The sequence below is a fragment of the Leuciscus leuciscus genome (genome assembly GCF_965113295.1).
Source record: "Leuciscus leuciscus genome assembly, chromosome: 5".
Lineage (NCBI taxonomy): Eukaryota > Metazoa > Chordata > Actinopteri > Cypriniformes > Leuciscidae > Leuciscus > Leuciscus leuciscus.
In genome coordinates, this window is record NC_138729.1 from 35881401 (window position 1) to 35907447 (window position 26047).

The 26047-nt window shown below is 38.1% G+C and overlaps 3 protein-coding genes across 5 annotated transcripts; 1 reads left to right on the top strand and 2 right to left on the bottom strand.

Moving 5' to 3' along the window:
* Window positions 1-2515: 2515 nt before the first annotated feature.
* LOC309498707 (corticosteroid-binding globulin-like) lies at window positions 2516-5068 on the bottom strand. Its single transcript, XM_082169580.1, has 5 exons — window positions 4633-5068; window positions 3809-4460; window positions 3431-3713; window positions 3145-3289; window positions 2516-3032 (listed from the first exon to the last, which is right to left on the bottom strand). The coding sequence occupies exons 2-5, from the start codon at window positions 4419-4421 to the stop codon at window positions 2832-2834; spliced, it is 1242 nt and encodes a 413-aa protein (XP_082025706.1). The 5' UTR covers window positions 4422-4460; window positions 4633-5068; the 3' UTR covers window positions 2516-2831.
* A 525-nt stretch (window positions 5069-5593) lies between these two features.
* On the bottom strand, window positions 5594-13593 carry trafd1 (TRAF-type zinc finger domain containing 1). The gene is made up of 11 exons (XM_082169579.1): window positions 13159-13593; window positions 12965-13002; window positions 12265-12400; window positions 11367-11420; window positions 10850-11273; window positions 8914-9278; window positions 8196-8444; window positions 7104-7233; window positions 6803-7013; window positions 6630-6690; window positions 5594-6491 (listed from the first exon to the last, which is right to left on the bottom strand). The coding sequence occupies exons 2-11, from the start codon at window positions 12997-12999 to the stop codon at window positions 6453-6455; spliced, it is 1704 nt and encodes a 567-aa protein (XP_082025705.1). The 5' UTR covers window positions 13000-13002; window positions 13159-13593; the 3' UTR covers window positions 5594-6452.
* A 203-nt stretch (window positions 13594-13796) lies between these two features.
* On the top strand, window positions 13797-24281 carry traf2a (Tnf receptor-associated factor 2a). 3 transcript variants are annotated; one of them, XM_082169572.1, is made up of 11 exons: window positions 13797-14381; window positions 14635-14885; window positions 15211-15289; window positions 16003-16101; window positions 16869-17030; window positions 17346-17420; window positions 17574-17648; window positions 17725-18225; window positions 18312-18489; window positions 18632-18780; window positions 20584-24281. In XM_082169572.1, the coding sequence occupies exons 2-11, from the start codon at window positions 14698-14700 to the stop codon at window positions 20800-20802; spliced, it is 1725 nt and encodes a 574-aa protein (XP_082025698.1). In that variant the 5' UTR covers window positions 13797-14381; window positions 14635-14697; the 3' UTR covers window positions 20803-24281. The 3 variants fall into 3 exon arrangements, with proteins under 3 accessions (XP_082025698.1, XP_082025697.1, XP_082025699.1); XM_082169571.1 differs by having other exon boundaries at window positions 14647-14885; XM_082169573.1 differs by lacking the exon at window positions 13797-14381 and having other exon boundaries at window positions 14388-14885.
* Window positions 24282-26047: the final 1766 nt, after the last annotated feature.

The window sequence follows — 26047 nt, forward strand, 5'->3', positions numbered from 1 at the left end:
AAACAGAAATATTCCACCTCTGCAGAACTATAAAGCCAATGTTATTAAGTTTGGTGATAAAACAACCTTTACTCAGTTTTACTCTGCAAAGAAAACTATTATTAACTACTAAGAATGTACTCAGATCAGTGCAATAAATAAAAGTTTGCCGGTATCAGTGATGAGACAGCTGATATGTAATTTATATACAGTATTCGCCGTCATTTCCAAACTGATGTATACAGCAATACATAGTACAGTGCATTTTAATATTAATTTCATTTTGAAACATGTGTATTTTACAAACAAATATGTATACTCAGCTATTTGTATTATTATTATTTTTATTTTATTTTTTAAATAGCACAATTCTAGTGACCCCCCACCCCTGCATGACCTGTATTATGCAAGCAGAGTAAAAACATGGGTGCATGTCAACAAATGAGCAATAAAGATGCATGTAATATTGATCCACTTAATGTCGAAATACACACAAGTCACTGCGTACGTTGGGTAAAGAGAAGGGAAAGCATTGCCCTTCGGTGTCATCAAAATCCTTCCATTGAAAAGATCAGGCAGTTACTCATATTGTTTGACATTGTTTGGAGCAAACATTTGTTTGTTTTTTTGCTTTGCAAGAGTTTCTGTCACATTAGTTCTCTTCAATAGATCCTGAGTAAAACTTTCTGAATCAAAGCGGTTGCTTTGTTGTCAGTCACCCCTCTCTTCCCCCTCCACTCCACAGATAACCACGCCCACTTTTGTAGCATTTTTTCTCTCCAAGGTTGTCCAGGAGCTGGGGTTAGATCCCATTTTTTCCCCGGTGGTGCACGGAGAGCTGACAAAGTCATGGCATGCCCCCTATTTGGCTAGCGTCCATTCTTCAGTTTCATCCCCCCTCACCTCTGTTGATGGCGTGGAACAGAAAAGATATGACGGAATCACGACCTTGTAACTTGTGATGTTGCGTCATTCCTCTCCAAGAGAGAGGACGACATGGGACCTATCCACAGTCCTCAGGGCCATTCGCATCCTTAGGCCTGCAATGTCCCATTGGAGTGAAGGCCCACTCCACCAGGGAAACTGTCTCTTCCTGGGTTTGGTCGAGCAGAGTGTCTATTAGCGACATCTGCGCGAAGGCTAGTTGGTCTTCACACTCTACATTTGCCAGGTTCTATAACCTGGACGTCCCTGCACTTCAGGCTCGGATCCTGTCTGCTTAAGGACTAGCTAGACTATGGTATGCTGGTCGCCACCAAGTCGGTTACGTGCATCATGCCCCTGAAAAGCGGTGCTTTTTCTGAAGATGGCTTTTGTCAGGCGCCACCACCAATGACTCACTGACTCACTTGAGGCCCCCAGATCAGAACCATTCCTGGGCAGTGTTTACAGGGCCTATTCTCTGCCTTTTTACTTGGGCAGCCCTGCGCTTATAACACAGTGCTATTGGATTGCGTTCCACATAGCGTTAGCTATCGACATAATATGAGTGAACAGTTATCGAAAGGGAATGTTTCAGTTACTAACCTTGGTTCCCTGAGATAGAAGGGAATGAACATTGCATAAGCTTGCTTTGTTACTATGCTAGCACGGTTAGCAGTAGCTTGCCGGCTTTCTCAGCCGAAAGATTGTGATGAAATGGTACTCAGCAGCGTCTTATGTAGGTGCGCTAAGAGTGAGACACCATTGGTCTGTGCAGTTGCGATCAGGCTTCAGTCTTTTCGGAGAAAGTTATTTCCCCATAGCACCAGCTATTGACGCAATGTTCATTCCCGTCTATCTTAGGGAATCAATGTTACGTTACTGAAACATTTAGTGACTTGTTTTTTTATTAAACAAGATATCTGCATTAAAAACAAGCCCACACTTGTCTTTATTGGTTCTCCAATAAATCCATACTCACATGTCTTGATCTGGTGTAAGTGAAATGGCTTCCACTTTGGGTGAATTGCACATAGTAGACTTTGAGCCTGTTTCGACCTTCAGTTCAAGTTATGCTTGTCTTGCTTTGAATTTACCTGTAATTTTCTGAAAATCTTGTTCAACAGAGTCAAACTCTTATGTGTTTTAGTGCTATGGAGGGATACATGCAACATTTTTATGATCCAGCGAGCTACTCATTTTAATTTATTAGATAGATGGTGGAAACTGATTTAAACTCATGATGTCAGCAAGGCCAAGACCAAGCCAAATGCAACCACAAAGTCCTTTATTTTTTTTATCCTGCTACAATTATAATCTCAGAAGCCAATACCTTGTGCCTTTCCTGCCAAACACTCAAATGCATTAGCAGTTGGATGCTGAAACTAGTATGTTTTGGTATGCATGATACTGTCATGTTGAAATAGCGATATGTTTGTTCCAAAGCATGTATTTATACTAGTTTAATTATTTCATGAATTATTAGCTCCTTTCTTTTTTTTCCAATCCAGAGCTGGATAATAAAATTGACAGATTCTAATCTTTACAGCAACTGTGTGGTGTATGAAAGAAACACAAAGTCTGTTTCGTCAGTTGTTTATTTTTTTACTTAACATTTTCAACATCTTTTTCCAATTAAAGATTATAACAGTTGCCACTTGGCAGATAAGTATATATTGACCAGAGGAAACAGATCTAGCAATGCGTACCTGTAATTTATTTCCAAACAACTAATCCAAACAGTTTGGTAAGCTGGTTCAGGAGTTTGATACGCACTGGAACTAAACTCTACAGTAAGGCGAACCTCTAGGAGAAGGATTGAGTACCTCTGTACTGTATATCAACATGCTGTAGAGTCATTGTTGAAAAGAGAACAGTGTTAAATCATGTCCACCTGCTGGCTAATGTTGTATGACATCTTGGATGCAACATCACTGTTTTTCCACCGGGTTGACAACTTTTCCAAAGAAGAGGATGTTGTCATTTTTTTTGTCAGTGATAAAGATCATGAATGGACGATCAAACCTCAAAGTCTTCAGTGGGCTGTAAGACATTGGTCTAAATGAAACTGTTGTCACTGCTGCTGCGGTGGTTCCCTCCTCATTTATGTCCAGAGTGGCTTTATGCAAAGCCTGAAAGTAATTCAAAGTGAGCTATCTTTAAAAATTGCTGTCTTTTTTATAGTACATAAACAATCTCTTGTTCATTTTAAATCATATTTTAGAAAGTGATTTGAGACTTTACCTTTGAAATGAAAATCCTTTCCTCGGAAATTCCTGTAAAGTTGGCTTTATCTGTAAACATATCAGCCATTCCCATGCCTTTCAAAATGTCATTCAGGGAATATGATGTTTTCAGAGACAGCTTGGGGACATAGATGTCAACTTTTCTGAAGGACAAAAAAAATACAAAAATAATAATAATCAATGATTGTCCGGTCCATGGAGAGAGATTGAACTTTTATAAGCTTTTATAAATCAGTTAGGATAACCTTAATTATGATTTACAGTAAAACATTTTGACAACCAACCTTTTCTGGACAGCTCTCCTCCACTTTTCAATGTGTTGTCTAGAGATGGCCATCTCCAGATCTTTGATGGTCTTATCTCGTCTTTTAATATCTGGGACAGCCAGAAACATGGAGTAGGAGTCGTTGTAGTCAAGACAGAGGACTTTAGAGGTGAGTTCGGCATCATAATAAACTTCGAGGGATTCGTATTGGTGCATCATTTGTACTGGAACGGTGGTCTCAGCATCCACATGAAATATAACCTCGCGGGTCGTGCTTGGGTTAAATGGCATGTCCCATTTTCCTTGGGAAGAAAGATTGGAATTATTTAAAGGGATCTGAAACAATGACATTACCAGAACTACAACAGTATGACAGTATGATTTTGTTTGTGTTTACCCTTAAAATATATGTACGTGAGAAGGAACATCAGAGTATCAGATTCCAGATCATCAACAGCTTGTTTAATTTTCCCATGTGTTTTTTCCTTCACATACATGTTAATTTTATCTAATGTTTCTTTGACGCTGAAATCCACAGTGAAGCCTTCAGAGTGGTAAAACTCCTTCATGTTCTCCAAGAACTCAGGAAGGGCCTTAAATTTGTCGCCTACATAAAGCGCAGTGCCGACATCAATGTCCACCCCTGTCCTCTGGTCCATTTCTTCCAGGAGACTGTGGAACATCTGGTGCATTTCTTCAGTGCTGAAGACCGAGCTATTATGGCCGATGCCACTAAGAAGCTGCTGTTTGGTCTCACCACCGGCTCCTAAAGACAGTTCAGAAAGGACCATGGACACACTAAATGGAGAGAAGAAGATATTCTTGGACTGATACTCAGGCATTTCTACAAGCCTCTTGTACAGGTGAAAAGCAAAATCATTGTTCATCTTAATCAACAATGGGAGTTGATCACTGGCAGTAGGTTGAGGTAAAGTCTCTTGATGTCCATGGACGACTGGGTGAACAATTGCAAAAGCACAAATCCACAAATATACAATGTTCCTTTCCATGATTCCTTTTCAAGTTGAGCCAATAGATCAATTTAGGTCCTGAGGAAACATAACAGTTTTACAACATTTGGTAACAGGGATGCAGCAAATACCCTAAACATTAATAAATGAGTGTTAAACTAAAGACATTATCCTTATTACTAGATCAACTTTATACATCCACATATCCTATCCTATAAAATTGTTTGAACACAAATTTCCCAAATCCCACCTGTCCGGGCTGCTGCCGTATCTTTCCCCAAACTGGACTGAATTCTTAAGCCTACAGTTTGTCATTAAGTAGCACGATCAGAAAACCAACCTTTACTCTGTTTACCTTTTTTGTGTTTGTTGAAAATGCTCCATTTATTAACTACAAAGAGTAAACAGTACTGTCAAGAGAAGCTTTACTTACTCATGAGTCATGATGGAGTATTTAACCACATGAAGTAGACCATACAGCAGTAGTCCCAATGAAGCAACTGCTACTATTTTTTTATTTGTAGTAAACAGGGATGCAAACTTTAATGTGATGACATCAAACAAGACAATCACTTTCCAGTCATCTAACCAGTGTTGGGTGTAATGCATTACTAAGTAATTAAATACTGTAATTTAATTACAGTTACTTCTGATGTAAATACTGTATAGACTATAGAAAGATTCTATAAAAAAAAACAATAGTGATTTTAACATAACACCTAATGTTAAAATGTGTTTCTAATGTAAGCTTCAGTTCAAGAATATTTTTTGTAATTTTATATTATTTATTTGAAAGAATTAAAAAAGCAGTTTCATGTTTATTCTTCTATTGTTCAAATGGTCATGGTGGATATGGGATTTAAAATGTAAATAGTAAAAAGTAATGCAATACTTTTTAGAGAGAGCAATTAGTATATTATTCTTAAAATTACACAGTTGAAGATGTAATTAGAAGCAAGTAATTAATACTTTTTTTAGAGTAACTTCCCCAACACTGCTTCTAACACAGTTCTTATATACAGTATGTAATGTATCTTATGTCTTTAATAAGTGCTCACAACCTCTGTACGGTTTTCTTGTGCATGCAGCAGAGTACAGAGTGCATATCAAAAACAAGTGATAAAGATGAGCCCATATTGATTTTCTGACTGTTGAAATGCCCAAATATCACTTTGTAGAAGACAAAAAGAACAACCAATGGGACAACCATCCTACCTTCAGTCGCAGCAAGATCTTTTTATTGAAAAGATGTTACATGACCAAAGATAAACAATCATGATAATAACACAATCAACTATGCCACCATACAGACAGTCTTACAATAAAAGCTCTCAAATATCCACAAATTCTAAGTTTATGAATTGTTGTTGCTGCACTACGAGATACTTTTAAATGTACATTGTAAAATTATTTCACATTCAGGATCAAATAAGAATTTGGAATTTCTTTAACATTTTAAAATACAGCTCTGTATGTTGAAGAACATTAACTAATTAATTAGTTAATGCATCTGATATAATTATTTTACAGCATTTATTAATCATTGTTATGTTAATTCCTAAATATTATATTGGTCATTACAGAATTATTAGTTCACGATGCATTATGAACTAACAGTATAAACATACACACATTTTTATATTTAAAATATATATAGAAATTAATATTAACCAGGATTAATAAACGCAGTATTGTCCGCTGTTCACAATTGCATTAACTAAAGTATACAACATTACAGTAAAGTGTTATGCGAGTTTCTATATTTATACTATAACTTGTGTGTAGTTTTAAATAAAATACAAAACATTTCTCTAATGTCTTTGAAACAAAGAAAATATAATGAAGCTTAAAACAAACATTTAAAATCCAAACACCATAGGAAAAAATACAATAAAGAGATTTTAAAAAAATAGTGCAATCAAAGAAATACATTTACAAGCCAAAGAATTGATAAATTCACCTGGACATGTAAATGTTTTACAGACACAGACAAAATAGCCAATAAACAGTAATAACAGGCCACTGCTTTGAGTCACAAAGACTAAGATAGGTTTATTTTCTCCTCTTTTTCTACTCCTCTTCTTTTTCAACATTATGCTTTTTAGGCACCTGAAGATAAAAATGTAATTTATAACAGGTCAAATAGTATTTGTAGAATCAAATATCTAATAACATCATCTAATATGTCCTGCATGCAGGTCTTTTCAAAAATTAAATTCACGTTCCTGTAACAATTTACATGCGTACCTTTGGTGTCTCCGTGTTTTTCTCACTTGTTCGACCTTCCAGTCTTCCTCTGTGTGGAGGTCTGTCATGGGAAACATACTGGCATTTTAGTTTCAATGTAACTTTTCCCCCAAAAATTCTCGTCATCATGTGTGCATACATAGCAATTATTTCTGTAAAATATCTAAGCATACCCCGAAGTGGTTGTAGAACGGGGCTTGAGGCTGTCGTTGAGATACGTGTTTGCTTCTACAGGTTTGAACCTTTGGTTCCTGGTCTTCACCTGCTGTTCAACATTTGTGTTCTTAGAGTAATTGTAAGCTGAGGGCGGCCATTGGTCCAAACCTGAAGAGCCTCTCTGTCGCCCCTGAGCCGTCTGTTGCAGGAGCTCCTCACCTGGCTCAGCTGCAGTAAGATATAAAGGGATGAATGAATACATACTGATTTCAAGCACGTTTAAACGAGTGGATTACAAAGTCTATATTGGTGGCTCACCTTGATGTCTCACCCTCCTCTGCCTCTCAGGAGATCTCCTCTCCTGGGCCTCTTTGACGGTCTGGGCTGGTTTTCGCGGAGAAACTCCATCGACTGAATAAGCTGTCTGGGGGCGGAAGTCACACTTGTCCTGTACAGTATAATAAAATTGAACAGTATCAACAAAAGTCTCAACAAAATGGTGGGCTCCATTTCTGCTCTGCAAAAGAGCTGAAACATACTAGCAGAAACAAATCACGATTGATGCAATACTAACTGGATATAAACAAGTGAAATTTGTGTGTATATACAAATGTATTCCAATTTACATTTGCGAGCCAAATTTACCCATAAAATACACATCTAAAGGGTTTTTGCTTTGCATGAACTGTGAAGTTAGAAGGTATATGCAATATAAGAAGATTCCCATTAAAATAGAAATTGAATTAAATAATATGAAATTGTATTATTTTGTTTGTAGGCATCTATCATAACATTTATGAAACTGCTCTCTTTACAAATAATGTAAATATGTTTTCTCAGACAGAATAACTGACCTGAATTACAAGTATAAAACATGTTTCTTTCTAAGGTAAATCCCAGGAATTCAGAATGGTCAATAAAATTTATTTTGACAGAATATTATATACAAAATTGCAGATTTGTTAAAAAAACTCCTATTTGTGTGTCTTTCTAAAATCGTTAAACTATTTGTGCAACAAAGATTTCCTACAATTATGCCATTTCTTAAAAGTCTTTAAAGATTCCCCACTCGTATACGTACTTACAACCTGGCTTTTACAACGGAAGTGAATCAATCAAAACCAACTTTAGCTGGACAATACTTTATTCTAGAGCTGCTGTAAAGCCAAAACAATCTGTTACTTTAATTTCCTATTATCACTGTAAAGCTGCTTTGAAACAATCTATACTGTTAAAAGCGCTATATAAATGAAGGTGACTTGACTACAAAGAGATAACAAAAACAAAATTCTTCTTATTTTTTTTTAATCATTTAAATGAATTGCTTGTTGCGGTTCAGCTTATTTATCTCTATTTTAATTGTAAGGCCTGTTATGTTCTGGAAAACAAAAAACAAACAGGTTGTCATACCTGATGGTGAAAGAGCACAGCCTCTTCCAAAGTAATGCCACAAAACTCACAAGGAATGAGCACGTCGCCCTCAACTGGGCTGGAGGAGGAACTGTAGGAGAGCGGAGAAACGGAGAGGGGCAGGGTGGGCGGACTGGGCGTGCGGGGAGAAATGACATGACCAGCCCCTTGAGTGACGATGTCTTCATATTGAAGAGAAGGAGCTTGTTTACTGAAGGAAGCGATAGCAGAGGCCGGGCTGCAGCCGGTCTAGAAGACAAAAACAGAATATTGACTTTGTGCTGGCCACTAAAGGCAACAATCTAAAACAAGCAACTCAAATAACATAACCCTCCTCTACGGCCTCAGAAAGAGGAGAATATGATCAGGGTTCGGCCTGTGGAAGAAACTAGAGGGCTGAAATTCGAGGAGGTTCCCATGGAAACTAAACACCACATTGTGAAACAATAGAAACCTGACAAGAAGGAACTGAGTGGGATATTCAGCATTAGTGCTGACATTACAATAGCCTGCCATGGAAAACATGGCTTATGTTGTACTCTGTCAGCGTACACATGTAAATGCACTCAAAAGAGGCGACTCTAGAGAGGCTCCAAGTACCACTGTGGCTGATGCACATTCACACTTGCCAGCTCTATCAAGACACAACAGGCCTGGCTTAAATATCAAGCCAAGAGGGAGTGTAACATGATGGGATGATTGAGGCCTGATCACTTACCTGGTGTAAGATAAGGTCTTCTTCTGGAAAGAGCTCTTCACAGAACTCGCAAGGCAGCATGATGTTTGAGGAGGGGCTGTGGGCCGGGGCCAGGTTGGTTTTAGGGGGAGCTGCAGTGCAGTTGTTGTTAGTGCTGGAGGAGAGCTGGGAAGTGAGATTGCTATGGGCTGGTGTCCTTCCCAGGTTACGGTCCCACACATCAGTCCACACGCCCTCCTGACGGGGATCCTCCAAGTCACCTTCACTCTGCAGGCTGAGGGCCAGCATGTAGTCCAGACTGGAGGACTCGTAGTCTGGCAGTTGTCCCAGAGACCACAGCAGGCTGTTGTTGTTGTTCCCATGCAGCTCTGCTTCCTGATCCAGCACTGAGGAAATGAGCAGAGTGGAAGGTTAGTTTTTTCCCCAGCATCCTGTTGATACCTGATTAAAACTCCCATCATATTATATACAAAAGTTTAAAACCCTTTATGTTTATTGTAGGGTTGAGGGTTGAACTGATATTACAATTCTGCCTGATACTATAAGCCAGTTATATTTGTTATGGCCAATATAAACATTCCACACCATTACATTTTACATTTATGTAGTACACATTTTATTAAGTTCATGCATTCCCTGAGAGTCGAACCCATGATGTTACCATCGCTAGCGCCATGCTCTACTGTTTGAGCTACAGGATTTTGTCTAAATTACTTATGAAAAAAATAAAATAAAATTGTATTTAGGCGTAACAACATAACGTACCGTATATATAAAAAAAGATTAGATAAAGATTAACTTTAAAGGGATAGTTCAGCAAAAAATCTAAATTCTTTAATTAATTACTCACTCGCTCTCATGTTGTGAGAGCCCATAAGACTTTTGTTCATCTTTGGAACACAAATGAAGATCTTTTTGATAAAATCTAAGAGCTTCCACTCCCTCCATTGACAGCTACGCAACTACCACTTTGACGCTTTAAAAGGTTCATAAAGAGATTGTAAAACTAATCCATATGAACTGACTGAGTGGCTTAGTCAAAATTTTCTGAAGAGACAATTGTTTTAGGCTTTTATTCACATATAAACATTCATCAACTCACACATTTGTGGTAAACGGAAGCTCAAGCATGTTTGTTTGACATGCAAGAAACAATTAGGTTAATTCTCGTGTTACGCAGCACGTTTGAGCTTCCGCAAGAACCAATGGGGTTTGTTCTTACGCGCCAAGCAGGTTTGGTTGAGCTTCTGTTTATGTCCACTGATCAATGTTTAAATGTGAATAAAAGCCTAAATTAAATCTGTCCATCGTATAAAGCAATCGAGTCAATGTGGTAGTTGCGTAGCTGTCTATGGAGAGTACAGAAAGCTCTCAGATTTCATCAAAAAGTTCTACTTTTGTGTTCTGAAGATGAACGAAAGTCTTACGGGTTTGAAACGACATGAGGGTGAGTAAATAATTACAGAATTTTCATTTTTGGGTGAAATAACCCAAGTGAACATTATAGATAACCACAAAGGTGATCTATAGGCATCTTTACACCTCTGTTATGTCTGCTCTAGGCTCAAAATTCTGTATAAAGACGCAATGCAGCATTAAATACTAAATTATTCCTTCTCTGATCCACCTCAGCCCCTAGAATAACAGAATAAACTGTTTAAATTGCTGTTTAAATGCATTTATGCCACCTCAAAGCAGAACTACACAGTTTGTGTAAAGACACCTAATTGACACGTCATAAAGTCCTTTGCAGTGTAAATTTGGCATAAATGTTAAAATAAAGGAATAGAGCATGCACAAATAAATATCCAATATTAACAGATTTGATCAATTAAAAATAGTGTATTATCTGCAGATAATAGTTATGGTACCGATATATCATGCACCACTAGTTTATTGTACTGTAAACATTTTTTGTAAATAAGGTCAGGACTAAAACAGCCAGACTGATACGTACAATAAGAAAATTCACTGTTCCTTGTTTCTGTGTTTCTCCTGGTTCCTCCCCTAACTGTTCCTCTGGTGCTGTTATGCAGTCTGTCCTCCAAGGGACGTGGTGGACCCCTGCGGTCTGCGGCCCCCGTGTTGTTATTATTGTGGCTCCTCTCCTGGGCCCTCAACAGGTTATGAATGGAGTGTGCCTCAAACCATGCTCCAGGAGACTGGGACCCTGCCCTACTGCTGTGCCTCTCCTGAGGGGGAGTCAGACTTCCGCACAGGGCTGGATGGATGTGTTGCTCTCTCAGCATAATGTTACACTTGCAGACAGGGCAGGGTTCGGTGCGGGTCCCACAGTACTCCTCATGCTCTTTAGCCTGATAGGAAGCCAGCTCTAGATCACAGAACTGGCACGGGACCAGTCGATGACTGCATTCTGATCTCTGAGAGGGGCAAGAAGTAGTCAGATCTACAGAAGTCATCAATGAAAACAGCAATATGCATGCAGCATAACTGTTTATCTCACAAAACATTACCTGATGGGTCTCCAGGAACCTTTTCTCTATCTTTAATCCACATTTGCACTGTTCCTGTGAAAAGAGTTTTAGATTTAATAAAACTTATATTTAGCAGCCTGGAGAGAAGGAAAATGATTAATGCATGCAATATACATACATAATAAGGGCTGTATTTCATTTTATGCTATTTAAAACAAGGCTGTGAGGACAGACATACTGCATAAAACTGAAATTGCAATTGTCTTTTGTTCTCTATTCTAGTAAAAAAAGGCATTTTGAACAAAAATCTCATGTAAGTGACAGGTTGCTGGAGACAAGGGATTATTGTCCCACTTTTGCACCAGTGCATGTCTTCAAAGAAGAGATGTCGTTGCGAGGGGGAGGTTAGAGGTTTAAGTAATACTTTTGATTAAAGACTATGTGGGCACATAATTATTATTATTTTTTATTTATTGATGTGCATCAATAAATAATTGATAATAAACACTGCAATATTCTAAAACAAAATAATATTGATCAAAATCAAAGTAAATTTTGATTTCATAGTGACTCTAGTTCACCAAAGTGTTTTAGTGTTTTTTTTAAAACAAACAATGAAAGTCAATGGTGTACACTGCTGTTTGGATCCCATTGACTTTCATTGTACGGACAAAAAAACTGTTTGAACATTCAAGATATCTTATTTTTTTCTTTTAAATAAAAGGAGGCAATAGAGGCTTGGATCGACATGAGGTTGAGTAAACTGAAAAAAAGAAAGTTACTCAACCCTGAACCCATTAAACAGACTGCACTTACCCTTCAAAGTCTTTTTTTTTATTATTATGAAAATGTTCTTTTTTTATTCATGTCTACAGTACTCATAGCGATATTATCATCTCATAAAGTCAATTAATCATACATCATGGCTGGATCATACCTCAGCGTGATCCATCTCTTTGTGCTGCACAAGCTCAGCATGCGGAAAAGGCTCCTGGCACACCTCGCAGAGAGCAATATTCCGCCGACAGTGAATCTCATGTGTTGTAAAGTTGGCTTCTGGAATGTCATGCTTGCTAAAGACAGAGAACATATCATGGTTAGTTGGTTGGCACACTGTATAGGTTCAAAGGAGCGATCTATAAACACCATAATCGCCACTGTGTCAACTGTCTCTGTAAAAATCATAGCACAAGTTGCTTTATATGAAAGCGTGTCATCTTAATTCCTCAGTCATAATAATCAGGAAGAGAGGACAATGACTGCAGTACAGTCATACAGTCAGAAGAGTTGTTAGGACTGGGAACACACATACAGTAAATGAAAGGAGAAAGCTGTCTAATAAAACGAAACTACAAAACAATATTCTCTATTCAAAGGGAAGGTTTACCCCAGAATAAAAACTGGGTCTTCATTTACTTTCAAACCTGTATGACTGTCTTTCTTCCACACAACACAGAAGATAATGGCAGAATAACAGAAACAGTAACCATTCGCTTTCATTTGCATGGGAAAAGATGAAATGAAAGTGAATGGTGACTGAGATTGTCATTCCGCCTAACATCCCCTTTTTTGCTGTACGGAAAAAAGCATGTGGGTAAGTAAATGACGGCAAAATTTCATTTTATGTATTGTCTTACCAATTACTGCAGAACTGGGTATTTTCCTCGGCCATAGTCTGTGTGAAGGAACAGAAAGCTCATTAAGATTGTTTTACGCTACATTTTCGTTCAGTGTAAACATTGAACAGACTGTAAGGCTGTGCTATATTTCTCTATCCTTACCAACAGACAAGTAACTGCTAGAATTAGACATGTATACTAACATTACTTGCCTTATCTTTCGCTGAAGCTTGTAAACTGCAGTTTGGGTAGCAGCTATAGAAGTAAACTATTCGCTAACGTTAGTACTTTTCGTCCTTGTTCTCGGTCCAAGAGTATGTTTCATAGGAATTAATCAAGGATATGAAGACAGTCCACTGTGTTCTGTCCACACATCCGAATAGGCACAAGGGTGTTTAGTTTAATCTAACGTTAAATGTCCGGGCTGCCATCTCGGAGAGTGTCCATTGCTGATCAGCTATAACACTCACTATAGTACTGTGTCATGAGACTCGAGTGTCGAGTCATTGAACTCTAAATCTACACAGAAACAAGAAATAAACTACTACTGGCCTGAGGTAGATATGTATCAACTAACGCAATTATCAGTTTAGCTTTCGTTTCTTGACACAGTATCAACAAGAGGCGGTATGGTATCCGTGAAAACAGCAACGCTTGTTGACAGATAGTGACGGAGATATTATTATTACGATTTTCAAAATAAAAGACGAAAAAGCGCTTCAAAACTAATAACGATTATTAAGCAAATAACGATAAATAAACAATGAGGGGAAGTAGCTCTATTGAAAATTATGATTTATCTATGTTTGACGGTTTATTTTGTCTGTTCTATATTTTTTTTTTCTAAAAAGTGAAAAAGAACTGAAACCAACAGATACGTGTATTTTCGTATAATAATGCATTTTCTTTGGTGTTAATAAACCGTGTTGGCTATTATAGCGTTTAGTGTATTATTTTAATTAAATCAGAAAAAAATGCATCGTTAATAAAAGTCCATCAATAAAATTTTACTTCAAATTTTAGGTACGTTCATTTTGAGAAATGTTATCAGTCGTTATTATCTCTAAAATTCTAATTGTTTTTTAATTATATTATATATATTTTTTGAATATGCATCCTACGATGTAAAGGACTGCCCACCATGCTGCCCACACATATGGTAATGATAAAAGTGGTAAAATACTTTTATTCTGTCTTTTTAAGTACATTGAAGTTTCCAGCTTCACGTATTAGTCAGAGCCCCCTAGTGGACGCCACCATCCATGATCAGCAGAAGAGAGCACGACGCCTACCCTTACTCATAAATATAATATAAATAATAACAATAAATTATGATTATACTTATAAATGCACACGGCAAGAACGCTGAATGCGTTTGATACAATGTTTCACGGCACTGCAGGAGATTTTATAATGTTCGTTGGACCATAATATGGTAGGAGGACATATATGTGATTTTAAAACGTAACAGCATTTATTGTTGTTCTGAAAATGATTAATGTTAGAGATCCCAATAACATTAATGCACCGTGCAACTATACAACTTTATTAAGACGATGGTCTTATTTTGTAAAGACTTACATTCATGTAAACATTAAACAATGTGTGTATTTAGATATTATTAACACATATTAAGTTAATCTTTTATGTGATACAATGCAAAATCATGTGTTTACAACCCCTTTCAGTGAAATGTGTAGAAAGATCCGTGTCTCTTCTCCGGAGCCTGGTCACATGCGCGCTCGGGAATAATGGCTGCACAGGAACCCTCACCACCATCTTCATTAGAAGGCAACAAACCTGGCTTCCCCAAGAAAATACTCGCCAACAAGCTGGAGGACAAACATCTGTGCAATATCTGTCTGAAAATCCTTAGGAGACCTTTTCAGGCGCAGTGCGGACACCGTTTCTGTTCATATTGTTTTACTAAAGCAGTGAGGTAAGCGTCATCATTCAGTCCAGATGGCCCTCCTGACACGACACTACAAAAGATGAACACGACCTGTCAGGCCTCCCGGGCCATTTTTATGGTATATTTTACGAGTATACAAACAGTAAATGTTGCTTCATATCGGGGAACATAAATAAATGCAGGCTGTCAGGTTGTGTTCGGCTTCTTGTTTCGCTGGGCGAGCTGTAAACTACAATAGACAGACTGTTGCAGCTATTGTCAAAATCAACTCCTATTATATATGATGTGCTTTTGTATTTATCAGCGATTTATTTGCGCTTGTGTGTATGAAACATTTGATTTTTCATCGCAGCTCCGGACCACAGAAATGCAGTGCCTGCATAAAAGAAGACATATTTGAAGAACCAACATCAATTTTGAAACAGGGCTGTGTAAGTATTTGCTTTATTACTCGATAATAATTCAATTCTAGACAAATTAAAGGTATTATTGGTGCTTATTACCCTTCCAAAAATAAGCTATAAATTATAAAATAAATTATAAAATTATTATACAAATTCCATATCATTGTAATTTCCACCAAAAAGCCACAGCTGCTAAATTATTGTTACTACTGTAAAACCACAATAATTCTTTGTCATTTTGTATAATTCTGACTTTTTTGTGACCGTGGTGGCTAATACAGAGTTGTTTGAAAATATGGGGAAAATCCAGTTTCACTATATTTCAAAGTTTCTATTTTATTAGTACATGACTACAGTAGCACATATAGTACTATAGTAGTCAGATTATATGCATTGAAGACTAAAGGCCTGTTCATAGTACCAAAGACGATGACTAAAGAGTTTTAATAATAATCATAATTTTTGGAGAATAGAGAAGTCCAAACCACACAGAAGAACAAAATCATGATTTTTTTCCAGCTGATGAATGATAAAAACAGTGACAGCTAATCAGAAAGTTCTTCATCTTTTAAAGAGGCAGACGGCTTAACTGCAGTGCAATAATATAGTTATTGTAATGGTTATTTTTTATAGTCATCGTTCTTGGTGTGAACAGAACTTTACCCATTTTTCACTGCTAGTAATGATATGCATACAAGATGAAAGGAGATCTCACTTTCAATGAGTGCTATTTCTTTTAGGCTTTTCCTGATAATGCTGCCAAGAGAGAAGTTGAAGCTCTTGAGGCGGTTTGCATCAATGAGGAATGCTGCTGGACAGGCACCATCAAAGAATATGAGGTACTGTGTGTTCCTTCACTGTTTAAAAAAAAAAAACAGGTTAAACCAACTTTGTCAAGCTGGTGCTTAGATGCTTGGCAAGCTGATCTCCCAGCCTGACCAGCTGAAAGGTGCTCCACCAATAATCCTACTTTACCAGGCTGGCAAATGTTGAGAATCCTTAAAGATTCCTCTGATCCTAGATCAAAATCTGAAGTCTTTGATCACTAGTTTGATATTTTCGACGACAGCCGATAAATGACCATCACGATCATATTTTACCTCCAACGAAATTCAGTGTGGCAGTGTGCCGTCTCTTACGACAATCGTCAAATAAAAAACAAATTGGTGCACAGAACCTGATGACACAATTAGTGAGACAACAACAAATCACCACTTGCTCCATACACATCATCTAGTTTTTTTTTTTTTTGCCACCATTTCGATCCCACATGTAAATGCAGCTCACGTCACTGAACGTGTCACAGATTGATGATGTAAATCTCCAGACGAGTCTTCTTGCACTTTTAACACGTCTTGACTGCCGTACAGTCTGATATGAATGACAACTGAAAACCTACAGTGTGACATGGCTTATAAGAATCATGTTCGTACAGTCTGTCAAGCAACAGTCATAAAGGACTATTATAAATCGTACAGTGTGCACCCGGCTTAAGACCAGCAAACCATCACAAGTTGTTGTTTTTTCAACAAGGTTGTATTGCATTTTACATGCACTGAGTTAAAAAATGTATTGCACCATCTGAATGGCTCTTCATCTCTCAAAGGCAAACCATGAAGGAAAGTGTGACTTCAGGATCCTTCCCTGCCCATCATGCAAAGAGCTTCTGAGAGCCAATGAAGTTGAACGTCACAATGAGAGAGAATGCCCAGAAAGGACTCTTAATTGTAAATACTGCAAGGAGCCTTTTCATTTTAAAAACATTAAGGTAAGACTTTTTCTTTCTTACATTAAAAAGTATAACCACAGAGCTATTTTTCTTAACCTGTTAATTGTCACCGCCATTTTTGAGCATTGATCTCAACTTAAATGCTAAGGATATATATATATTACTAAAAGGTGTGATGGGTAAAAATTCAATAAAAAAAGTGTGCCAACTGTCCTGATTCCGTGACATTGATGGTTGAGAACAATATAAGTATGAAAATAATCCAATATTCATTCATATGGCTTTCATTTAATCTTTTTACTAAAGAAGAGGTTTGGATATTTTTGTGACTATTAAAGAATATGTTTTTTTTAGGCTCATGATGAGATATGCCCTAAATACCCCATGATTTGTGAAGGTTGTGCCAAGAAAAAAATTCCAAGAGAGAAAGTAAGTAGTATTTAGGCTGTTTACATACTGTTGTGTTTACCTTGTGTGTCGACTAGAACAAAGGTTTTTGGTTTGTGGTTAAGTGATGTTTTTTTAAAACAGAGAGAACATTTTCATAAATACTTTATTTTTACTGTTACTTTCCCAATACAGTATGTGGACCACATTAAACTGTGCACCAAATTCAGAACACCTTGCAGATTTCATGTTGTAGGCTGTGATATGACGGTAGGTAAACCTCCTTTTCATGCATCCATCAGACATATTCATTTCGTTCCATGAATGTTTTTTTGATTTCCTGTAGGTGGAAAAGGAGAAGATCCACGACCATGAGCAAGCCTGTTCTTATGAGCACTTAAACCTTCTACTGCACTTCATCATGGGCATCAAGGTGAACTTGGAGAGTCTGCAGCCTCAGAGTTTGGAGCTGGCCGGCCATAAGATCCATGAGCTGCATCAGTCTCTGCGGGAGCTGGAGCTGAAGATGGGGCAGCTGAGTGGAGCAGTGGCTCCCGTGCAGGGGGCCTGTGCACCGCTTCCTCCGCCGCCGGCTCCAACGCTGGGTACGTCTTTCACCCCCCTCCCTACTGCCGTCGGGGCAGCCTTGGAGCTGCAGATACACAGCGAGAAGACCAAAGTGGTTGAGCTCAGCCGCCGCTGTCAGGAGCTGGAGCTGAAGGTGAGCACCTTTGAGAACATCGTCTGTGTGCTCAACCGTGAGATGGAGCGCTCCGCTACCACCATGGAGGCCTATAACCGCCAACACCGGCTTGACCAGGACAAGATTGAGATACTCAACAACAAGGTAAAGTGTTTGTCTGATGTGAAGTATAATTATTATTTTTTTATAGCTGAAGATATTCTTTCCTTCAATACTATATTTTTGTGCAGGTGCGGCAGTTGGAGAGGACGGTAGGGCTTAGGGATCTCTCCATCGTGGAGATGGAGGCAAAGATGAGGGAGATGTCCGCTGCCACCTACGATGGCGTCTTTGTATGGAAGATCTCCGACTTCTCGAAGAAGAGACAGGATGCTGTAGCTGGACGGGCGCCTGCTATGTTCTCACCTGGTAGTTTTATTTTGTATATTTTTCTTCACGGCTTCATATTAATTATTAAGATATATTGTGAGGGATTTCTGCTCAAAGAGCTTTGATTTGAACATCGTGACATATGGTGTCTCACTCCAAGGCTCCCTGTTGTGTTTTACAGCATTTTATACAAGCAAATATGGCTATAAGATGTGTTTGCGCATCTATCTGAATGGGGACGGGACGGGACGTGGTACTCACTTGTCTCTGTTCTTCGTGGTGATGAGGGGACACAGTGATGCCTTGCTCAAGTGGCCTTTCAATCAGAAGGTCAGTCTGATCAGCTTATAACATTGTGTGTCTGACCATTTTTCTTTCTGAAATCCTGACAGACTTTCATTGATATTTGAGTCAATGACTACGTTTACAAGCTGTTAAAATTCGGGTTATGGTCGGGTTAAGGTCACTATTTGGGTTTCTGAAACATTCTGAATAACCCGTTTACATGCGTGAGTAGAGAGAGTTACTCCTGTATACATGGAATTTGTAATCAATTGGCAATATCCCGATGTAAACGGCGACGCACGGTTAGCGTCTGGACGTACGGACAACGTTAAGACGCAATATGCGTCATTTCCGATTCTTCTTCCTGTATCCAAAGACAACAACAGCAGCAGCAGCACGCAGATAATGAATAGTTCGGGGCAGATAGCGATCGCCTTTGTTTGCGCTTTCCTCCTCGCTCCAAAAGTCTGGTGCTGTTCTGCGTCTCGCCATGTTTACCTCTACTTCTTGTTTACTTCCGGTATACTGCACGCGGGTTTTTGTATGCGCCGTCTCTACTCAAAAGACCAAGATTCCTTGCGAATAGAACATGCGCAGAACACAAATCAATGTTCCTTTTGATGGGGATATGCCGATACGCGTTTACATGACCAAATATTCGGGTTAGAAAAGGGGTACCCCAGGGATAATATCCGGGTTTTTAAAAACCGGGATATGAGCATATCCGGGTTTTTGCCGGTGTTTACATGGCCGTGCGCGACCGGGTTATTGCTAATATCCTGGTTTTGAACGGGTTATTGGCTGCATGTAAACGTAGTCAATGAAGTGCCGCTTCTTTTTTTTTGTACTATTAATTTATTATTTACTATTATAACATGCATAAAAAATGCAGTTTGTGGTATGACTCCCCAAGTTGTTCTAAACCTGTATGAATTTCTTTCTTCTGCTGAGTACAAAAGAAGATATTTTGAAGAATATCTGTAACCAAACAGTTGATTTGACCCATTGACTTCCATAGTATTTTTTTCTTCTTCTCCATATTATGAAAGTCAATGGGGCTCATCTTTTTGGTTACCCACATTCTTCAAAATATCTTCTTTTGTGTTCAGCAGAGCAGAAGAAAGAAATTCATACAGGTTTAGAACTACTTGAGGGTGAGTAAATGATGACAATTTTAATTTTCAACTATCCTTTTAAGAAAATGTACTACCCTTCTAAAAGTTTTTCTTCTGTTTTAGAAAGAAGTCTCTAATGCTTATATCAAGGCATTTATTTAATAATACAGTAAAAACAGCAATTCTGTTTGAAGTATATATTTATTTGAATATATTTTTAAATGTAATTTATTTCTATGATGGCAAAGCTCACTTTTCAGCAGCATTATTCCAGTCTTCAGTGTCACATGACCCTTCTGAAATCATGCAATTAAAAACAATGAGTGATTGTGTATATTTGTGCTTTTCACTTGATGGTTACCACCACATGACATTTTTATAGTCATTAAATTTGTTTTATGCCATTTTCAAGATTTCTTTTCTTAGAAAAAAATGTTATAAATGTTTTTCAAAACCATGTGAAACCAACATGAATACAACAAGTACATTTCTAAGAACTTGGCACATGTGTTTCAAACTAGATTAAGCTATTATTTCCTTTTCTTTGTTGTGGACAGTATATCATTCACCCACATATAATGTGTGAACATGGCCATTTTTCATCCCTTTGTTTTTTCTTTTTTTTTTCTTCCTACTGTTTCTTCCACTGAATCATGAATGACTGGCTTCAGTTTAGCATCTATCCATATCTGTCTAAAAGCCTTTTTGGTTTATCCAACACCTTGATCCTTAGGTCACCCTCATGTTGCTGGATCAGAACAACAGGGAGCACATCATTGATGCCTTCCGCCCAGACATTTCCTCTTCCTCCTTCCAGAGGCCTGTGAGTGACATGAACATTGCCAGCGGCTGCCCTCTCTTCTGCCCTCTCTCCAAGCTAGACTCCAAGAACTCCTACATCCGAGATGACACTATCTTCATCAAGGCCATTGTTGACCTCACTGGCCTTTAAGGTGTCTGATGTCGCTGCTCCGCCATGCTCCTTTCTCCAGCCTGTAGTGGTTCCCGTGCAGTACTTTTTTCCTGAGGCATGTTCCCTCAGTCTGAGCTCCTTGCCGTGCTCGGCTGAGCCCAAAGAGACTATGGTGCCCAGTGCAATACTGCGCTGGGCGTGAATGATGCCACTCTGCATTATGTACCAAAATTGTTCCCAGAGTTTGTGCAGTTCTACTGTAAAATAGTTGCCCTTTGGGAACCTCTCACTCTCGCGTAGTGGGATAGCTGTCAGCTGTGATTGTAACGTAACTACTTGCCTGTGCCATAGATGTGGCACCTTGCCTTTTATAGAGATTGAGAAGACTTTCTCCACAAGACAGACATCATTTAATTTCCAAGTGCTGAGCTTGTGTCGCACTCCCTATTTGGGTGCTTTTTCCTTTCCTTAGTGCTTGAGCTACTTGTAAGTGAATGTTTCAGGCGTAGACGGACATGGAGTCACGCTAACGAATGATGTCGATGCGTTTATTTTGCGACTGCATTGTTAACTAGCTTCATACTCCGAGTATACGCATAGACAGTCTTCTGACATTCCCTTTTAGCATTGTGTGCCTCAAATGTTTCTCGTTTTCATTGGTTCTTTGTAGTGGTGGACATTGCTTGAATTTCCAAAGTCCAAAGCGTAGAATTTGGGTTTTGATAACCTGCTTGTGAGTTGAGGAGTTTGTGTGTGTGTGTGTGTGTGTGTGAAGGTGTGACCTGTTTTTTGGCCTTCGTTTCCATTTTCGGTGTTCTTTGATGTATTAGTTTGCATGTTGGATCTGTGGAAGATACATTCAAGTTAGCAGCAGGCCAGGTTTACACCCTGAGCCTGAGAAGTGAAGGCAGTTTCATTGTAAAATCGCCGTTGAAGACAAAACCGCTAAATCACACTGGTGTTATAATCATCCAGTTTTCCTTTGGACCTCAAATGCCTCATCAGCCGACATGGTTATACACGAATAAAAGGCGCAGCCTTTTGCCAAAAGGTAGTGCAAGTAGGACAGATAATCTCATGTGCTTTATTGTGATGTGGAAAGGCTGATGTTTGTTAGCATTTTGGTGTTTTCCTGTGTTTTTGGGTGTTCTGTTGATATTGTGTTGCTTTGGGCAAACATTATGGATGCCATTAAAACTATACGACTTGCTTCGGACCATGTCGATCAGTATAAACCAAGCAGGTGTTTGAGAACTCGTAGTCAGTGATTCCTGTCGTCTTTATCCTAAAAAGACTGGGGTTTGCATTCTGTAAATGTGCTAGAAAATGAGGAATGTGATTTGTAATGCCATTTTAAAATAGCCTTAGTCCTTAATAGACAGACAGTTCAGTGCATTTTATCCATGAGATTTGTTTCTTTTGGTTTATTTGCAACCAGAGAAGGAATTACTAAACATATACAATGCATAACTCCTACATAAGGGCTTTTAGTATACAGCACGTCTTCCATGTGAGCTTTTTGGTCTGCTTTTTTAAGATGCCTTTATGCTAACAAAGCACCTGGACCCAGCCTATTTTCAAACCAGTTCCCACAGATATCGAAACCTCTCTGTGCATGAGATGTTTTGATAGAGAAGAAAAAAAAAAACATATTGTAAATTATTGGTTTACTTTGTAGACCAACATTTTATTTGTATTGCTTTACCTTTTTATCTGTTGATTGAGATGCAGTATATGACAGTTATAAATGTGAGTGTGGTATATTGTTTAAGTATAAATAGATAAACTATACAGTGTACACAGTTTTATGACTGGTGTAGCTGTGGATATAACAAATATGAATCATAAATATATATATATTATAGATTTATATAGATAATAAATGTACTATTTCCTGTTGGGATGGTTTCAAAATGTGTTTGGGCTCATTTTGGGCTTTGGTAAGTTCTCCTTCACTTTGGCAGCATCCTCTGAGGGACTGAGTTTTGAAAGATCTTCCGGTTCTCTCTCGCTCTCTCTCTCTCTCTCTCTCTCTCTCTCTCTCTCTCGCGCTCTCTCTTTCCCTCTCTCTCTCTCTCTCTCTCTCTCTCTCTCTCTCGAACCTGTCTACATTAATAAATCTCACCGCCGTATATTTCCCAGCTTGCTTTTTGCCCCAATGAGATTTCAAAGTACTTGTGTGAATAGTTCTGCAGGTGTGATGTGCCTCTGTAGCATAACTGCTTCTATACAAATGTTCTCTATACATAGCTTTAGCTAACATTGCATGTGGCCAGGGTGTTGTATTGTAAATCATATTAATAATATTCTTTGCGATTTTTGATAAACAAACTTATTATTTTGAGTAGCTGTCACATGATTTAATAGTAGTAGTGCACACATTTTAGGTTGTGCAATTATACAAGTGTCCTTCCTGTTCTTGAGTGTGAAATCTACCGTTTGCATTCACTCGATCTGGGCTCATATTCATACGCTGAAGTGGTGAATAGGAAATGCTTGACCTTACGTGGGTGAGAACCCCCTTTATCTGTAAGAAATAACATGTTAACTGACTCTGACTTTTTTTGGATAAGCATACGCTACTCTAGAAATGTGCTATTTTTTAAGTTTTTGCATACCGTTGAGATTAAAACTCACAGAAATAATAATTTATGGAATCCAGGACTGATTTTTTTGTTTTTTTTCTTCAGCTGACTTTGTATACTTTCCGAGGTTGCATTTCATAGAGGTTGCTTTAATAATCAAACTTTCTACGTAACTTTGTATGCCTTTTTCATGGTGTCTCAGTGCCACTGATCTTCCTGATTCTGTTTTACAGAGCTAGAGATGTTACTGTGAAGGCACTGTGGGTTTCTTCCGCAAATTGTGGTAGTTTATGTGCCAAGGAAGGAACCTCTGTGTGATTCATTCTGTGTTTATGGTTTAATCCTCAGTGATATCTAAAATAAAGTCTTTTCTGTTCTCTTCTTTCTCCACTCTTGTATGGTCAAGTTCTGTTTTATATCACACATGACCACATGGGGGTGCTCACGCGCCATTGTTTGTTATACACTACGATACAGGGTTAATTTTTTGAAGACGAGTTGAGTTTAGCAGAGAATTATTTCCTGTTGACTAATGTGAATATTTAGTACATTGTAATGATTGAATCGAAGGTACATTTCCAAACATAATCTCTACATCATGTAAATGCATTTCTCACAATATTCCAGGAAGTGCGAGTCGATTATGGGGGTGTAATAAAAGGGCTTCTCAGACTGATGGCTTTCACAGAGTCCAGTGAAGTGCTCTTGAGTTCAGGGTTTCCCTGTTGGACTGAGAGCTACAGTAAGAGGTGAAGAGGGTGATGTCTGAGCAATGGCACTTTCAGCCAATCTCACACATCCCACATCACTTGATGTTTAGAGGAGGGAGGCATAGCTGAAAGTGGTTTGTTTTATCTTGTTAAAAAGTATTCAGCGGAAATTCCTTATGGTGATATAATCTTTAGAAAAACTTGTTGTTCAGTAGCCTACAAAACAATATAGGGGGAAAATAAATATATTAGATCTTTGTGTTAATCTCCAGACGTGTACTGTATGCAAAAGAAAGATTTCAAGATAGCCAGTTATGAAGCATAATAGCTTAAAATGGATTAAATATGGGATTTAAGAATTTTATAATTCATATGAAATCTGTCATTGTGAAGCTTCAGTCTTTGGTAAATGGAACAGTTCACTGTTTATTATTACGTTCATCCAACATATCAAATGAAAGGAGATGGAAGATTGCCTAAGAGAGCTTTTATGTACAAATAAAGGTTGTTTATTGGCATCGATTGTTCCATGTTGAACCTTTAACATTCACAGAACCTTTCCATTGCACAGAAGGTTCTTTATAGAGGGAAAAGGATTTTTTTTGCATTTTAAAAAATGTCCTCACTCTATGAAAATAATGGTTCTTTGTGGTTTGATAAAGCCTTTTTAAACTCCTAAATATTTTCAGACCACTTTGCTAAAAAAATTCAAATATGCCAGAATTTACATTTTTGGCCGAGCAATCAATTTTAAATATATTTTTTATAGGACCTCAATGTATGCTGCACGCAAATGCTACATTATCCCCTTTTCTGGCATAGAAGGGCAATGGCAGAGATCTCCCCACTAGACAATCTTCAGTTAGGCTTTTTGTCCATGACTTTTCCCCTGGGCAAATCTGGAGCTCTGTATCACAGTTAACAGACCCTAATCTGAGGATTAACAAGGGGGTATTCCCTCCATCACAGCTTCCTCTCTGTGTGTAGTCAGCAGATAGAAAATGATGATCCTAAAAGGAACAAAGCTGTACAATGCTCAAGGCTTGTCAGTAGAAACATAGAGTAATGATTAATCACAGTCACTTCATTTAAACGATTCTGATGTTGTTCCCTAAAATCATAAGATTGTTCTTTTACTCTATTTTCAGTGGTTGGTTGATAATGAACAGCACTGTCTATCTTGCAGATGTTACTGCTTTCTGTTGAGCTAACTCACTTAATTTCATAGCTAGCGCCATGTTGGTTGCTACTAGCTAATCTTTTGCATCTTCAGCACCATGCTAAAAGAAGTCATATTTTCCCTTAGTTGTGAATTTGAGTTTGCAGTCTGTATTGAATTTGATGCAGTGAAAGAATGCATCACAACTGCACAAAATGTCTTTCTCTTCAGTTCTCTTAACGCAAAAACAAACATACTGCACGACCAGTGTTGTCTGAATCACAAACATGAATTTCTTTAATTTGTAAGCACAATGGGCATAATTCGTGAAATTAATATTTATTGAAATGGAATCAAATTTAAATCCAAAATTAATTGAATTTAATCTGTATCGATACTCAGCCTACTTTTCAGTGGTTATAAGGTTGACCATTGTAGCTCAAACTAATGCCACGCACAAGTATCAGTTTTTTAGTATGATCATTTTGTTTGATTTGATTATACCCTCAGAATATTGTTTTATGTCAAACAGCTGCATTTTTTACCAGATTAGCCCAATTAGGATGCATTTTAAATCATTCATTGTGGCTGCATGTAATCATGTGAGGTGTAGTGTGTCTGTTCTTTCGTCATATTTATTGTGTACAAGACAGATAAACTGCAGTTTAATTATGTGCTGTTTTAGAGAGTCCTGTTACATCATCCAGGCAGAGAGGCTTCCTCTCAGTCTGTTTCCCCTGTAACACACTGATTTCCCATCATCTCTGCTGCTAAAGACATCCCCTATGCTAGGGCTCATGTTTCCATTTAGGGATGTACAAAGAACACTT

Coding starts and splice junctions, on each gene's coding strand:
- LOC309498707 (XM_082169580.1), bottom strand. CDS start 4,421: ATGGAAAGGAACATTGTATATTTGTGGATTTGTGCTTTTGCAATTGTT. Junction 3,714..3,808: donor CACGTACATATATTTTAAGG/GTAAACACAAAC, acceptor TTTCTTCCCAAG/GAAAATGGGACATGCCATTT. Junction 3,290..3,430: donor AGGAGAGCTGTCCAGAAAAG/GTTGGTTGTCAA, acceptor TTTGTCCTTCAG/AAAAGTTGACATCTATGTCC.
- trafd1 (XM_082169579.1), bottom strand. CDS start 12,999: ATGGCCGAGGAAAATACCCAGTTCTGCAGTAATTG. Junction 11,274..11,366: donor GGTTCCTGGAGACCCATCAG/GTAATGTTTTGT, acceptor TGCCCCTCTCAG/AGATCAGAATGCAGTCATCG. Junction 8,445..8,913: donor AAGACCTTATCTTACACCAG/GTAAGTGATCAG, acceptor TTTGTCTTCTAG/ACCGGCTGCAGCCCGGCCTC.
- traf2a (XM_082169571.1), top strand. Junction 18,226..18,311: donor TTGAGATACTCAACAACAAG/GTAAAGTGTTTG, acceptor ATTTTTGTGCAG/GTGCGGCAGTTGGAGAGGAC. Junction 18,781..20,583: donor AGTGGCCTTTCAATCAGAAG/GTCAGTCTGATC, acceptor CTTGATCCTTAG/GTCACCCTCATGTTGCTGGA.